Raw genomic sequence first — 14,917 nt, forward strand, 5'->3', positions numbered from 1 at the left:
CACGTTTGAAATATGTAGATAGCAGAAATGTAAAGATTGTGTCACGCTCTACTCTGAAAGTAATGATTATACACAATGTGAATTAGTGAATATTTTTAATAAATGGAGCATTAAATTGAAAACCGAATTCAAATTTATAATATCATACACGTTATACAAACCTATGTATATTACCTACCTGTTTTGATCAAAGTGTATTTACCTATATTTTTTGAACTTCACCTTGATGTAACTGATAATTCCGCACAGTTGCTTAGTTTTTTATGTGATTCAATTAAGTGAAAGAACTATAATATAATACTCCGGTAATTAAGAACCATTTTACTTATCGTGAGCCTTTTGCGATAGAAAGCAGCCAACAAACAAGGAGCAGGGTATGAACTTGCCTAATTCGGAATGGCAAAAATGACAATCTAATGACTTACATTGTCTGGTAAACTAATTATAGTATTTTACTTCAACTGTGAGACAACGTTTGAGGTAGTAGCATGGTTTCTTAATATTATATATGTGTATACTAAATGACTACGAGACAAATTACTTTATTATTGAATGGTATCATATACAAGCATAGTTCCACATAGTATCATTTATATTTATGTACTATTGTTAGTTGATAATATAAGCATAGTGAATTATCAATATCAGTACAATTAGTTCTTTTTTTAGAGAAGTCAAACATTTTTCAAACTATCCCCTTGTAAGAGAGCCTCAAAAAATCGTGTAATTGTTTATTTTTATTAGTTTTTATTATAAAACTAACTTAAAAATGACATCCTTTCTTGATTAGAACATTATTATCTTGTACCCTATTATAAACGTAACAGAGTACAAACGAGATAGTGCATGCAGCTTGTTATTAGGCATCATTTACTCTGCAATAATGACCCAATGTAACGGGACAAAAAAGGGACCCTAAGGTTCAGCTGCTTTCATCGCACAAAATCATAGTTACTATTTTTATTAATTTGTACATACCCTCCAACCTGATATCAAAACATACACATCACATAAATATTGATACAAACGGCAACTGCAATTGTATAATAGTAATACAGTAATAGATACTTCACATAATTTGGTAGGAATTGTGTAAAATAATGTACCAACAAATATTAGTGACCAAATAATCAATTTCTTTTATAAAAACCAAAACATTGGTTACAACAGAGGATGTGATGGGGCAAAACAAGAATGATTATTCCCTAAGCCCGTAGTAAGTGAAGGAGGAAACATTATTATTAGGGCGTATGTTGCAGTTTACTTCTCTTCTTCATTCTCCAATTTTTCTTCACGAGGCTTAGCTCCTCCGTAGATTGAACTAGACTTGCTAGATTCTGCAATTGCGTTTACTGGGTCTGGAACTGTTCTGGGTTTCAACACCAATCTCTTTCGACCGGAAGTATCTATCAACAATACCAAGGTTGTGATTAATGTTGTCAATATAATGATATCAATACTCTGGGGTCTAAGAATTTTTTATATTTTTTGGAAAAGAAAAAATGTCAATGAAACTATTATAGTGAGCCTCAATATCGATAAGTTTTGATTTCCGGGTCCTCTACCTGCTGGTGGATCTTTGATGTCTTCATTGAAGGGTTTGCGGTCAGGCCCACCAGATCGGGGGCCACCACTTCCACGGGCTGGCTCACGTCCATATGTACTTAACCCACTTCCTCTACCTCCACCGCCGCGGGACCACTCTCTGCTTCCACCACCTGAACCTGGTTCTTCATTGAAATTACCATAGTTGCCTCTATTTCCCCTTGGTTCAAATCCACTACCTTGCCTTCCTCCACCACCACGTGATCCTCTGTCGTTGTAGCCTCCTCGTAAAGTATTGCAAATTTCCATCATATACTTACAATAACTTTACAAAATCAGATTGGAAAATTGGTAAATCAAAATTTCAATTTGTAGTCATTCAAATTTTCTCACAAATAGTTATATGGTTTCTGCTTGATTTTGGTTTCATGAAATTCGCCAACAACCACTTTTTTGTCATAAGGTCTGCAGATCTTTCAAGATTACATTGTTGATAGATTCAAAAAATGCATATCAAAAAGTGCTTAAAAGTTGTGAAGAGATTTTAATGCAATTCAAGGTACTTAACAATAAAGTATATGACTTACTCAAATCCATATTTCTTGAGCCAAAGTCGTCTCCTCCATAATTACTACCTCGGCCTCCATCTCTGCCTCCTCTAAAACCACCGCCACCACCACCACGTCCTCTTCGATCAAACCCTCCCCCTCTGTCATTTCGCTTTCCATCAGCGATATCTATTTTAATTGTGTTACCCTCAACTATGACAACTCCATTCATGTCAAGTGCAGACTCCAGATCGCTGAGTTCTTCAAATTCAACGTAACAGAATCCTTTGAATACGTCCGTCTCACGGTCCTTAACAAGACGCACCCCTCTAACATTTTGATTCTGGAAGATTCTGTCGACATCTCCTTGAACAACACCTTGTGGTAGGTTTCCCACATACGCTGTGTATGGTGGTTCCGTTGGCAGTGGCTTCCTACTACCATGGTGCCCACCTCCCGTGTAGTCCCTGTTATGTCAACAAACATTTCAACACAAGTTTTTATTGCAAATGCGCGGTTCTTGGAACGTTAAGTTCATGTTTTCTTAGTGATTACAAAGTGCACAGCATTGCTCCCGGAAAGTTTACCTATATTTAACCTTAAATGATGTAAAATGTGAGCTTATAACCACGAGATATTATGAGACTTGTTTAGTTTTACAAAAATCGGCGACAAATGTTCCGTACAACAACAGTTGTATTAATCTGATTGATATTTTGTATACTCGCCTCGAATCTTCATAACCACCTCGTCCAGCCATGTTGGATGCGACGAAACTGCCAAAAATACCCGAGTCAAATGTGGCGGTTGAAAAGCTTTTTAGCTATAATCAAAACAAACTCCAGTTCCTTGTGAGTTACACTTCCTTATTAAACACACAATTTAATATTCCGCTGTCATATAAGTTCATTCAATGAAACATTCCGAACGTGAATTAAACAAATACCAACTACTCTCTAGTCAAACACAAATAAAAATGGATACCGACGACAACCACATGGCGGAGAATAATCCACCGAAAGTTAAACATAAAATGGGTTCAACAGTCCTTGATTCTTTTACAAAGCTTGCTAATAATAAAGATAATGAACGTGTCGATGGTGCGATCTCATTACTTCGTCATTTACTTCAACCCAATTCGGTGAGCTTCTACTTATCTAACCTAACATAACATAACCTAGGTTCTAAATACTTTACATACAATTACAGCATGTATCTGTGAAAGCAATGCTGAAGACGTTTAATGTTATCCTCCGTGATGTTATTTTCCGTTAGCCCATCTAACAACGTCACGTTGTTGAATTGTCTCACTGCTAACCCCCATGAATAAATGAAATGCTATCTCGTTTTAGGCAACAATATTTCACTGGTTCATCAAACTTTTTATATTATAGGATACCAAAATTTGATATTAATGACTAAATTCAGTGATTTTATCTTGGTTGCCCAACATCATCACTCTCAATATTTGTTACTGTTTTTCAGGAGGGAATGGATGGAAAAGAATTACAGTATGCAATGTCTAGATTAGTTCGAGGAATGGGAACTTCCAGGATAGCAGCTAGGAAAGGCTTTTTCACAGCATTAACGGCATTTTTAACAATTAATTCTACAAATGAAGTCACAAGGATTCTTCAACTTCTTGGAACTGAACTACGCGTTGTGGGAAGCAATTCCAAAAGTGTATGTACTTTCTGAATATAGCAAAACCAGTGGAAATTTTTCATCAGGGTCACATGTTCTGAATTTTATGTAAATCTTACTTAAGGAATTCATAGAAGCTGTTGTGCTCTACTCATGAGTTGATCACAAGTTCATCACATTCCAATCATGTTTCATTCGACTCAATCCTACTATATTACCCAATTCAATTATGTTACCTAACCTAATCCACAGTTGAATGAAGTACCTTTAGATTCTTTGTTTTTATCTTCAGGAAGAAGGGGACATATACACAGGTCAAATTCTTGTGTGTGGTGCACTCATACACTCAAAAATTTTATTGACCAGTACATTAGAAGAACAACAAAAAGTTTTGACTCTACTTCTAACTGCTGGCAAGAAGCGAAGCTACTTATCGTGCGCTTCTTACTCTTTTATTATGGACTTGATTGAACAGTTAGAAGAAAAGGATTTCAAAACTATTGTCTGGCCAATACTCAAAGAAGAATTAGCAAAACCCTGGGCTGAGCAAACTCTCGATACATTACGTGCACTCTTGGTAATCAGTGCAAGATATCCAGCTGTTGTGCATGGTACATTTTTGAAAAAGTTTGTTGGTAGTGAAAAGGTTATTGATGAAACCTCTGTAACTCATATATCAACGTTATTACTGGTAAGCTAACCATGGCCTGTGTACAGTTTGATAAGTTGAATTTGAATTTGTGTAGTTTGGCGAGTAGTCTACAAGAAAAAATAATTGTTTTCAGGACTTGCCAATGATATTGTCTTTGCAAAATCCGGCATACAAACTATTCAGTGATAGATTGGCTTCAACAGAGTATGTTCCAATTTTCTGGAATACTTTTGATCAACTTTTAGCTACACCAACTCGGAACAAATTGCTGGTTGCTCTTCAAGTAGCAACATTCGTACTTTCGGAAATAAAAGATGTTACAGTGGTGAGTGAAAATTTAGCATTCATTTCTGCATATACAACAATAAAAACAGAAAAAAAACTGGTTTTCTGATCGCCAATTTATAAACTCAACTTTCACTCCACTTCGATTTCAGGTTCCCACATTGATGACACCTAATTTCTTACAAAATGTCATGAGAACTGTAACAGTTAATAAGAAAAATCGAAATGACGAAGTAGTCTTGAAATTCAATAAGTTTGTAGAACTTCTTGTCCTTACCATGAAACGGGACGACGTCAAGCCTAAAACCCAGGTTACAGTACTCAAAAAATTGCTACTATATCCTGGAGACATTTTGATTGAGAAAAAAACGGGAGTGAAAGTAATACAATTGTTGACTACAAGCTTGAATGCAGAAGGAGTTAAAAAACTGTCAAAAATATACAGAGAAATCACAGCAGTAACAAAACCTAAGGAGACATCACAGTTTCCTGAAGCTTGGACTAATGTGGAAAGAATATATGCTGCTCAAATGTTAACTAGGTATTACGAAATTAAGTACTTTTTGACAATCTGTTCAGATGCTGACAATATGTTTGTTGAAATAAGCGTCTGAAAATTCAATGACATTTATTGTAGGTTGATGAACCATTCTGCAATTACGATAGAACATGATTGGAGGCTAGAACAACTGAAGTTTTTATTTCAACTTGGGATATGTCAAGCGCCAGCAATCGGTGTCGAGTTAGGAGGTAATAATATTATTTGTTACTGGTTGAATGATTCAAAAGATACTTTGATCGTTTCATAAACACCTACGTTCCTGTTTTAGCATTGTTAAAAGAATGTTTCTACCGAGCACTGGACCTGAAGCTATCTAAGCTTGATGATTTGAGAAGTATTTTAAGTTCCATAGTCCACTATATCGATGCCGAAGTGATTTCTGGTCAGAAACTAGAACTACGAGTGCCTCTTGATGAAGCAGCAACAAATGTTTGGGTAGAAATGATGGCACAGATTAAGATCTTAGAAAGCAATCCGAAAATTAAACAAGCAGCACCTATTTTCCATACGATGGAGCTACACATGGGATTACAACTGTTTTCTGAACCAGAAATGGCAATCAGCTCTATAAAAGACTTGCATAGCTGTTACGAAAGAATCGGAAAAAAGAAGAAGCAAAGTTCGGAAGACGAACCAGAATGGGTCGAAGTTGTCGTCGATCTAATGCTTTCCCTTCTTTCTCGAAGCAGTCATTTGCTGCGCTCAATAGTGGGCTGTGTTTTCCCACACATATGCCCTATGCTAACAGCAACTTCGATTCACCAGATATTAGACGTGAGTTAGCTTGGATTTGGATTAAGCCCACTCTTGCTTGCCTGATATGAATGCTATCCCCTGATTTCAATGAATTTTATATCAGCAAAAGTAATGGACTAGCATCACTAATAACACTCTCTACTCATGCTTGAATGAGTATTATTTGCCAACGATAAAATCACAATTTTCATTTAATGATGTATTTTTTATTTTTGCAGGTACTAAATCCTAAAAACAGTAAAAGCCCACTGAGTTACGGAAAAGATGAAGATTCTTCGAGTGACGAATCTAGTGGTGAATCACACCCAGAAGATGAAGATGAAGATCATGATGAAACAATAGATCAAGATAAAGAAATTATAGAATCGAGTGAAGAGGATATCAGTGACTCTGAACCGGATGATGATCCATATGAAGAAGATGAGTCTGTCAATGATAAACTTAGAATGGCTGTGCGACAGGCATTGGGTGATGCCATGGCTCAAACGGATGATGAAGATGTAGATGTTGATCAAATTGACGAGGAAGAGGGTCAACGACTCGACAATGCACTGGCAAGTGCATTTAAAGTATTACGCGAAAATCGTCAAAGTAGAAAGAAGAAACAAGGGAAAAGTGCTCAAGCTTTGACTCATTTCAGAGTCAGAGTAGTGGATCTCCTTGAAATCTACTTGGACACGAACCCATCATTGGCACTCGTATTGGACATTCTTCTTCCATTATTTGCACTATTAGAATTCTCTATTAAAGAACAACACCAAAAGCCATTAGAAAATAGAATTAGATCGTGCCTGAAGAAATTATCCGCCGTTAAAAAGTTTTCTACAATAGATGAGGTAACTAGTGACTTATTGACAAGTATACTCAACGCACTGATTGATAAAGGGTCAAAGTCAGCACCTGTCTATCACGAAATGGCTGATAAATTGACCGAATGCTGCACATTTTTGGTACGTTGTTCACAACAAATTGATGCCAATGATGATTGCATATCGGATATTTATGCAGATATTTTAGGGACATTTTTCAAGAAACGAGACTGTGTGCTTCCAGCAATGCTATTTAAATCTGTCTTGAACCTACAGTGGATCGGAAATTGGAAACTAGCCCCTTTACTTGTAGAGTTTGCTTTCGATATCACTGTCAGACCATTCAGGCGCAATCAAGCCTTGGAATTCTTAGATATATTTTTTCATAATAACAGATTAATTCAGGCAGATGCGAGTTATACTAAAATTCGCCGAAAAGTTGAAAAAAATATAAGTAATAAGAGTGTGGAACTTTTGAACGAACTTGGGCAGAAGACTAACAGCGAAGCCACACAGGGCATCAAACAAAAATTCGTTTGTCTACTGCTAACTTTACTTTACACAATAAAACACCAACGTCAACCTAGTGCTTGTGATTGGGAAGCAATCGGGGCTGCAATGATGTGCTACAGATCAAACAACACATTAGCCAAAGATGCTAAGACTGCATACAACAGGCTTGCCAGTCAACTAGGAATACCGGTTAATGTGTAAGTCCTATCGTTTTGTTAATTTCATGAAACCGTTGACATCAATGTTGACATAAATCTTCTTTATTATGATCAGTGTATTCAGTGAAATTGGCATAATGCTGCAAGAAATGAACAACTTTCATTTCAACCTTGTTTATCTTCACGTTAAAATACGCTCATCAGTTTTTTACCTTGATTTTTCAGAAAAAGTTCATCAGTTCAGAAAAAAGAAGGTGCAACAGAAAATGGTCAATGTGTGAAGAGTAATGGTTCAGCAGATGACGTTGAATCACCTGAGAATGAATCGGATGAAGATTCAGAGGTCAAAACCAAACTGACTAAAAAAGAAAAAAAGAAGAAACAAAAAATTAAAGGCAAACATAAAGATAAGCAGCTACTAAAGAAAGAAGCGCGTGAGCTCAGAATGAGAGCGATGTCCAACGGATTAGACTCAGTTAACTTTAGCACTGTACCGGTTCATTATGTCAATGATGTGAACATGGAATTGGCTGATACAGACTTATCCCAAAATGGTAAAGATCCTACTCAAGGTTTGTCTGAAAGTAGTATAAAAGCTCAATCTGGTCTAAAAATGTCTCTCAAAAAAAGATCATCCTCTGAATCCCGAAATATTCCTTTCAATTCGAGTAAAAAGAAAAAACAAGTATAGTTGTAAATAGAATAATTGCAAATTAATATTTTTTTATATACATATGTAATAGATTATCATACCATTACTAAGTGTATGCAATGATTTACGTGTTTTAAGAACAGTACGTATATTATCAAGTTGAATATTGATTTTACTATCCGATGTCAAATGGGAACAAGAGATCCTTGAATTTCCCAACATTGTACATTTTCATGACTCCTCAATAAATAAAAACCACAAAAAAATCTGTATCAATTCACTATCGAAAAAAATTCCCTATGAATTTAGTAAAAAAGTCAACGAGGTCAGTGTCTAACTATTTTTATTACAACTACGTACGTACGTACGTATACGTACGATTTTTCATGTAGACGTACTTCTCATGACATTGCACCTTAGGATTGGCGCCAATATGTCAAGGCCTTCAGCCCACTGCCAGAAAACTGAGCATTGTTATATTTTCTTTTTTAGTTCATTTCTTCAATTCAAAAATTAATTTCAAAGTTATCGAGCTCCAGATTTTATTGAGACGAATTAATCATGAACATAGTACCTTCCACCACCAATTCTGATAACAACCTTGACGAAGGTGCCTAGTATAATTATTAACTCATTACTACTTGTCACTCTTGACATATGTATGCTAGTGTTTATAAACTATTATTATTTACTCTAGAAAGTGAGAAAGAAAAAATCTCCTTTTTGGTTCAGACGTTACCAGCCTTGGCAAATTTATTTCACATACATGGGAAAATCGGTGAAGGAACGTTCAGTTCTGTGTTTCTAGCCACATTGAAGTCCTCTGCGAACCAACAAAAATTTGCTGTGAAACATCTTGTGCCTACGTGCCATCCTGGTAGAATTGAACGAGAGTTACAATGCTTACAGGACATTGGGTAATGATCACTTATCATACATTTGCTGACCTTATTAAATGCACGAGCGGATTTAAAATCTAAATTATTGAGCAGGTTATAACAGTTTGCTCAATACAACCTGTGTCTGTGGCTGTTTCTAGTATATCTCGATATGCAATAGTTTTAATTTGGCTGTAGTACACAAAACCAAGTAATCGACATATTGTCAATGACAAGCTAGATGATCAATGATAGACTAGTTGTTCTCGTTTTCTGTGATTGCTGACAAGACAACAATAATCTGAGACTGCTTAGATTATTTTTGTTTTTGATTTTTCAGAGGTACTGACAATGTTGTCGGGTTAGATCTATGTGTTCGAAGCGCAGAGTGTGTTGCATTTGTGATGCCTTATATGAAGCACGATAGGTTCTCTGTAAGTATTCATCTCTTATGAAAATATCATTGCTGGCTAAAAGCATAGAAATATGCTCCAAATGGTATTTCACATCATGACGTCAAGTATTTCTAGGAATATGTGCACAAAATGAGTGTGAATGAAACTAGGGACTACATGAAAGCATTATTGGTTGCATTACGACGGGTACATAAATTTAATATTATACATCGAGATGTAAAACCTAATAATTTTCTTTATGACCGTATCAATAAACGGTAAGTTATTTACCCTAATTACTTATGAAGCATTAATCCAAATGTAGATTGCCATTTTACATTTTAGATACCTATTAGTCGACTTCGGTTTAGCACAGCAATTTACTACTGATAATGAAAGAGATAATCAAGTTGAAGTTTGCGCAAATGAATCTCAATTACGGAAACGGAAGAGAGGTGATATGGTAGGCATCCAAATGAAACTACCACGTCTTGTCAACTCAACTTAATCTTTGTTAAAACTAGATGTTTACCTTGCAGTGTAACAAAACAGCTTCTGTCAAAACCACAAGTAAACTAGAAAATGCAATACGATGCATGTGCTTCGGTAAACCAAGAATTTGTTCTATTTGTCTTTCAAAATCTGCACAAACTGCTCCACGGGCTGGTACACCAGGATTTAGAGCACCAGAGGTGTTGCTCAAGTACCCCTCACAAACATCAGGTAGAGGTTTGAGACGTAAATAATTTGCGTAAACAATAAAAACAAAACGACGTCGTTTATTTTCTACCAGCTATAGATATTTGGGCAAGTGGAGTCATAATGTTATGCATCCTAAGTGGAACACACCCCTTTTTTCGTTCTCCAGATGATTGCACAGCTTTAGCGGAAATAACATCGATCTTTGGTTCTAGTAAAATACAACAATGTGCCCAGAAACTAGGTAAATTTCATTGGCATTCGTGTAATGGTTTTTATGACTTGTTGAGATTTGAATGCCATAGTTGAAATGAGCTTGACTTAAGAAATAATTAACATGGTTATTTTCAACAGGCAGAAAACTTACCTTCAGCGAGACTATACCAGGGATCAACATTACTGTACTTTGTCAAAAGTTACAAAAAAGAAATAGTCTGCATCAATATGAGAATCCCAACACTAGTCATAGTAATCAAAATGAGGTAATTCAAATTCTTTACTATTGTATAATTTGTACAATACTGTTTAGTTTGTCTTACATCATTAATACGTTTATTCTGAAAAATTTCAAGGCGAAAATTGATACTGCTTATCCAATGGCAGCATATGATTTATTAATTAGGCTGCTTGACCCCGATCACTGTACACGAATTACTGCCGAAGAAGCCTTAAATCATCCTTTCCTCACAACTTAAGTATTTCAGTTATTCATTATTCATTGGTTTAAGTTGGTTAAGTTATTAATCTTCAAATTTTTCTTTTCCAATGGCTGGAAATACGAGTAATGAGTACACGACTCACAAATCTTCACCAAATACTTTCCAAACAGTTCGACATAATAACGAGTCATTTTTTGTAGATTCTGCAACGTGTATACAGGTGATAATAAGTGCTTTATAAAAGGTGATGTTATGTGTACAAAAAATATTTTTATACGTATATATATATATATCAATAATATATAATTATCTTATATGGTGTGTTATATAATTTTCAAACACAATTTGGTTTTTGTTTATAAATAATTTAATATATTATCATTCATATATAATATATTTATGGTCCAATTATTAAATACGACCTGTTTGAGTCCTGACTGAACTGACTATAGCACCTTTGTACATTGAATTTTGATCCCATTACTTATCATATAAATCTTTATTGCAAATCTAATTGTGATGAAGTTGATAATACACTGCCATAAATATATATTCATGTAATAAATAGTCGAACGATTCATATGCTAGATTAAAAATACGAAGAATGTAGAATAAATGAAATCGAAATTTTTAGTCAACAATGTTATTGCAGAAGAAAGCACAATATCATGCAGTATGAAATACTTCTGAAAAATTATAACTCGTACAAACTAAATCCTGAATCTCTACACCAAATCATTATGATATAATTGATTGTTCTAAGGAGACTATATGAACTGTACCAACTATGATAATCCTAGTATTGAAGATAGCAAATTTACGAAAATGCTCGTTTACCACATTCCTTGGCACTTTAGAAATTGATTAATATTGCGAGTAAAATACTCAGACAAGTCAAGTTGCAGTTACCAAAATGATAATATGTCATTGACTCTGCAATAATGGATAATTTTATTATTGCAGTCCTAACAAAGTCCATATAATAAGCTGATTTTTATACTTCGTTCAATTTTGATTCTCTATATTCTAGCATTGTTATGAGTGTTATAGTAATTGAATTAAATCTTATTCTACTGGATCCGGTGTATCCAAATTAATATTGCTGAGCCCCTGGGGATCCTCGTCATTCTTTTTTATTAAATCCCATTTGGCAGCAGCACTCAGAGCTTCTCCTGCCAATTCCCTGATCTTGATCTCCTCAACAGCATCAGCTTTTGTCAATGCCATTAATATTTCCATGACATCAGTTTCTATTAATTTTGCTGCTACATCTTTTGTACTCGATATCATGTTAAGTACAACCACAACACCTCGATGCTGAATACTCTTATTTGGATTCGCCAATAGGTAGTGAATAGATTCCAACCAATTCTTAGAATCAAATACTTTCTCACAAGCCTTTTTGCTGTTAGCTGTCAACATTGCCAGAGCACCAGAAGCAGCCATGCTTGTCTCTACATCTTCATCTTCACACAAAATGACCAGGTACTTTACTCTGTCATTGTCACCTTCATAAAACTTAAGTATTTCAGGTGACATCATAAGATTAGTCAAGCATTGAGTGGCAGCTCGTGTCAGCATTAGATGATCTTCATAAGCATAGTTTTCAATCTTCTGAAAACCTCCTTCTTTGAAGATCCTACATCTTACATTTTCGTTTACTCCAGCTAGATTACATAATGCCATCAATGACTCAAAATTCTCCAAGGCAGAGCAATCTGGGTCTAAAAGTGCAATAAATGGCCTGATGACTTCCATGATTCGTTGACCTGGGAAAGCCACTTCTGGATTCATTGTGATTCCAATTCGTGCAAGAGCTTGAGCTGCCTGTTTCTTGCCTTTCGCAGTACCTTCTAAAGCCATTGGTAATAAGGCCTTTGCGCCACCTTGCTGAACAACTATTCCTCTCAAATCTCGTTGGCTACAGATTGCATTGAATACCCTGGCAATCAATTCTTTACTGTTATGACTCTCAGTTTTTGATAAGCTTACTAACGCGGTTGTAACACCTTCCTTTGCCAGAATACTCAATCTCTTATTCACAAAATCTTCATCATCCAGTTCATGATCTTCCGGAATGTGGTGTTTTGCAAATTTAGCCAATTCTACCATTTCAGGAATGATTTCTTGTTTGTCATAGGCATTACACAGATTCACCAAAGTCGTTACTACACCATAAATGACAGATTGATCTCCACTTTGAGCCAGTTCAATCATCGCTTTTATGGCCTGCTTGTCTTCGACCAATTTTTCTTTGACTTCAGCATCGAAGGTCAAGTATGATAGTCCCTCTACCGCCCATTTCCTCATATCTTTCTGTTTTGCGGGATTAATCAAAAACCGTCTACAAGCTTCAGCTAGTTTTTTTGTTGATCCTTCAGCAAATGGTCTGATTGCAGCATCTGAGCCTCCGGAACTTCCTAGCTTACAAAGCCCAACTAGAGCTCGCACCTTGATGGAATCATCCTTAGATGTATAAAGTTTTTTCAAAATATTAACGCCCTGATTGATGATTGCAACAGCCTTATCTTTCTTAGAAGCTGCTGCAATTATACATTCACATGCTACTTTTTGTTGAAGAATATCGTCAGTACCTGCCATGACTAATATCATCTCCATAATACCTTCTTTTGCGATCACTGTATTACCGACATCTAATGGCCCTAGTAGCAGGCTAGTTATGGCAACAACTACCCTTACTTTGGATTCAATATCAGGAGTAATTAATTTTTCCTTAATAAATTCATCTATTGCCTTCATGAATTTTTCTTTTAGAGCATCATAGTACATGTTTTCATAGACACGTGCTAAGCAGACAGATGTGATTGTACGAGATGAAGGAGTGATCTCCATGGCAGATTCATATTTGTACTCTTCAAGTTCACTGGCAACTTCTAATAGTCGTTGTAATCCTCTGATATCAACCAATTGTTCCGCCCAATTCAGAGTTGTGTAGTGAATATTCCTCATAATTAGTTCAACTATAGCATCCCTTGCCATACCAGTAATAGTCCTATTAGTTATACTATAGACAAGGCAAGTCAGCAACGTGTCGATTTCTTTTTTGTACTTCTCACAGAGTTCCTTGTCAGGTTTAGTATCAGGTTTATTATCCATTCCGCTGAAACTATTCAGAATCACTTGCATACAGTGCTGAGCAGCATTTATCCGTTCTTCTTTTCTACTGTTTATAAGATCCAAAAACCAAGGCACTCCTACTGCCTGCAAAATTGCTTTTGTCCGTTCCACGTTATCTTTGCAGAGCTCACCGATTATTCGAATAGCAGCAACGATAATGATTTCATTTTTCTCTATCTTCAAAAGCTGGTGTATTTTAGTTATAATACCTTCTTTGAACATCACCTCAGCTCCTGCTTTCTCTCGAGCCAGCACTAGCAAATTATTCATTGAAGTTTCTCTACGCTCTTTATCTGTGCTTAAGTCAAAAGCCAGTTTCAACATTTGTGATACTTTTGTATTTGTTTGTGAATTAATTTTGAGCCTCTCTTGCACAATATCATGTAGTTCTGCCAAGATTGGCTGTATTGCTTTATTGGATGGGTCGACGCTAATGACGTTTCTTGCATCTCTGTAAGCTTCTTCGTAACGCTCGAGGGCATGTAGAGCCTGACACCTTCTGAATAGAGCTTTTGGATCATTGGGACAGATTTCTAAAGATTTATCGCAATCACTTATTGCTTTGGTATATTCTTTTTGCTTTAGATAAACTGCGGCTCGATTTTTATAGCAAATACTTTTTTCAGAGGAACCCTGTTCTGCAAAAGACACAGCGTTTGTGTAACAACTCTCTGCTTCTGCCCATTTACCACCTTTAAAGGCCTCATTGCCCTTTTCTTTCCACTGATGAGATGTCAGGTCTGTTTTAGTCATAATTATTCACCAGTAATCACTTGATAAGTCAATCTTCAACGCTCAATGAGTAACACTTGGTAGTTAACACTTGATTGCAATGACGATTGTTACTCCGTTGCATTTATATTCTCAAGAATAAGAATTTTCTAGACGGCACTGGTTCGCTGATGCCCGAAAAATCTATTTTAAGGCTTCCCGAAGGCACCGGAATCAAACGAAAATAACACAAGTCGAGTATTAAAATAGGTTAGCCGCCTTACTGTATTGATGACAAATAAGATACTCTACA

At 35.9% G+C, this 14,917-nt stretch overlaps 4 protein-coding genes across 7 annotated transcripts; 2 read left to right on the top strand and 2 right to left on the bottom strand.

Annotated features, from left to right (window-relative positions):
* Positions 1 to 526: 526 nt before the first annotated feature.
* Positions 527 to 2,926, bottom strand: LOC105683408 (eukaryotic translation initiation factor 4H-like). Of its 2 annotated transcripts, none has more exons than XM_012395972.3 (4): positions 2,822 to 2,926; positions 2,133 to 2,560; positions 1,566 to 1,829; positions 527 to 1,406 (listed from the first exon to the last, which is right to left on the bottom strand). In XM_012395972.3, exons 1-4 carry the CDS (start codon positions 2,851 to 2,853, stop codon positions 1,261 to 1,263), a joined length of 870 nt encoding a protein of 289 aa, XP_012251395.2. In that variant the 5' UTR covers positions 2,854 to 2,926; the 3' UTR covers positions 527 to 1,260. The 2 variants fall into 2 exon arrangements, with proteins under 2 accessions (XP_012251395.2, XP_012251403.2); XM_012395980.3 differs by having other exon boundaries at positions 1,566 to 1,826; positions 2,822 to 2,923.
* Positions 2,877 to 8,408, top strand: LOC105683312 (myb-binding protein 1A). Its single transcript, XM_012395838.3, has 10 exons — positions 2,877 to 2,944; positions 3,054 to 3,234; positions 3,579 to 3,776; positions 4,030 to 4,428; positions 4,523 to 4,714; positions 4,827 to 5,215; positions 5,312 to 5,424; positions 5,505 to 6,010; positions 6,211 to 7,511; positions 7,698 to 8,408. The coding sequence occupies exons 1-10, from the start codon at positions 2,892 to 2,894 to the stop codon at positions 8,161 to 8,163; spliced, it is 3,798 nt and encodes a 1,265-aa protein (XP_012251261.2). The 5' UTR covers positions 2,877 to 2,891; the 3' UTR covers positions 8,164 to 8,408.
* A 114-nt stretch (positions 8,409 to 8,522) lies between these two features.
* On the top strand, positions 8,523 to 11,071 carry LOC105684268 (cell division cycle 7-related protein kinase). Of its 3 annotated transcripts, XM_012397516.3 has the most exons (9): positions 8,524 to 8,734; positions 8,822 to 9,041; positions 9,343 to 9,436; positions 9,533 to 9,675; positions 9,743 to 9,860; positions 9,937 to 10,120; positions 10,191 to 10,340; positions 10,451 to 10,578; positions 10,669 to 11,071. In XM_012397516.3, exons 1-9 carry the CDS (start codon positions 8,686 to 8,688, stop codon positions 10,789 to 10,791), a joined length of 1,209 nt encoding a protein of 402 aa, XP_012252939.2. In that variant the 5' UTR covers positions 8,524 to 8,685; the 3' UTR covers positions 10,792 to 11,071. The 3 variants fall into 3 exon arrangements, with proteins under 3 accessions (XP_012252921.2, XP_012252929.2, XP_012252939.2); XM_012397498.3 differs by having other exon boundaries at positions 8,523 to 8,734; positions 10,451 to 11,071; XM_012397506.3 differs by having other exon boundaries at positions 8,523 to 8,734; positions 10,266 to 10,340; positions 10,451 to 11,071.
* Positions 11,072 to 11,652: 581 nt separating this feature from the next.
* Positions 11,653 to 14,653, bottom strand: LOC105684258 (protein unc-45 homolog B). Its single transcript, XM_012397487.3, has one exon. The coding sequence runs from the start codon at positions 14,644 to 14,646 to the stop codon at positions 11,821 to 11,823; it is 2,826 nt and encodes a 941-aa protein (XP_012252910.2). The 5' UTR covers positions 14,647 to 14,653; the 3' UTR covers positions 11,653 to 11,820.
* Between the last annotated feature and the right edge of the window lie 264 nt (positions 14,654 to 14,917).

Source organism: Athalia rosae, chromosome 2, assembly GCF_917208135.1.
Source record: "Athalia rosae chromosome 2, iyAthRosa1.1, whole genome shotgun sequence".
NCBI classification, from domain to species: domain Eukaryota; kingdom Metazoa; phylum Arthropoda; class Insecta; order Hymenoptera; family Athaliidae; genus Athalia; species Athalia rosae.

Bases quoted from the DNA above. Each gene is read 5' to 3' on its own strand.
- LOC105683408 (XM_012395972.3), bottom strand. From the start codon at position 2,853: ATGGCTGGACGAGGTGGTTATGAAGATTCGAG. The intron at 1,830-2,132 runs GTAAGTCATATA...ATACTTTACGAG, and splicing joins CTCAAGAAATATGGATTTGA to GAGGCTACAACGACAGAGGA. The intron at 1,407-1,565 runs GTAGAGGACCCG...TATTGTTGATAG, and splicing joins CATCAAAGATCCACCAGCAG to ATACTTCCGGTCGAAAGAGA.
- LOC105683312 (XM_012395838.3), top strand. From the start codon at position 2,892: ATGTGGCGGTTGAAAAGCTTTTTAGCTATAATCAAAACAAACTCCAGT. The intron at 3,235-3,578 runs GTGAGCTTCTAC...ACTGTTTTTCAG, and splicing joins ATTTACTTCAACCCAATTCG to GAGGGAATGGATGGAAAAGA. The intron at 5,216-5,311 runs GTATTACGAAAT...CATTTATTGTAG, and splicing joins GCTGCTCAAATGTTAACTAG to GTTGATGAACCATTCTGCAA.
- LOC105684268 (XM_012397498.3), top strand. From the start codon at position 8,686: ATGAACATAGTACCTTCCACCACCAATTCTGATAACAACCTTGACGAA. The intron at 9,676-9,742 runs GTAAGTTATTTA...TTTACATTTTAG, and splicing joins TATGACCGTATCAATAAACG to ATACCTATTAGTCGACTTCG. The intron at 10,341-10,450 runs GTAAATTTCATT...TATTTTCAACAG, and splicing joins ACAATGTGCCCAGAAACTAG to GCAGAAAACTTACCTTCAGC.
- LOC105684258 (XM_012397487.3), bottom strand. From the start codon at position 14,646: ATGACTAAAACAGACCTGACATCTCATCAGTGGAAAGAAAAGGGCAAT.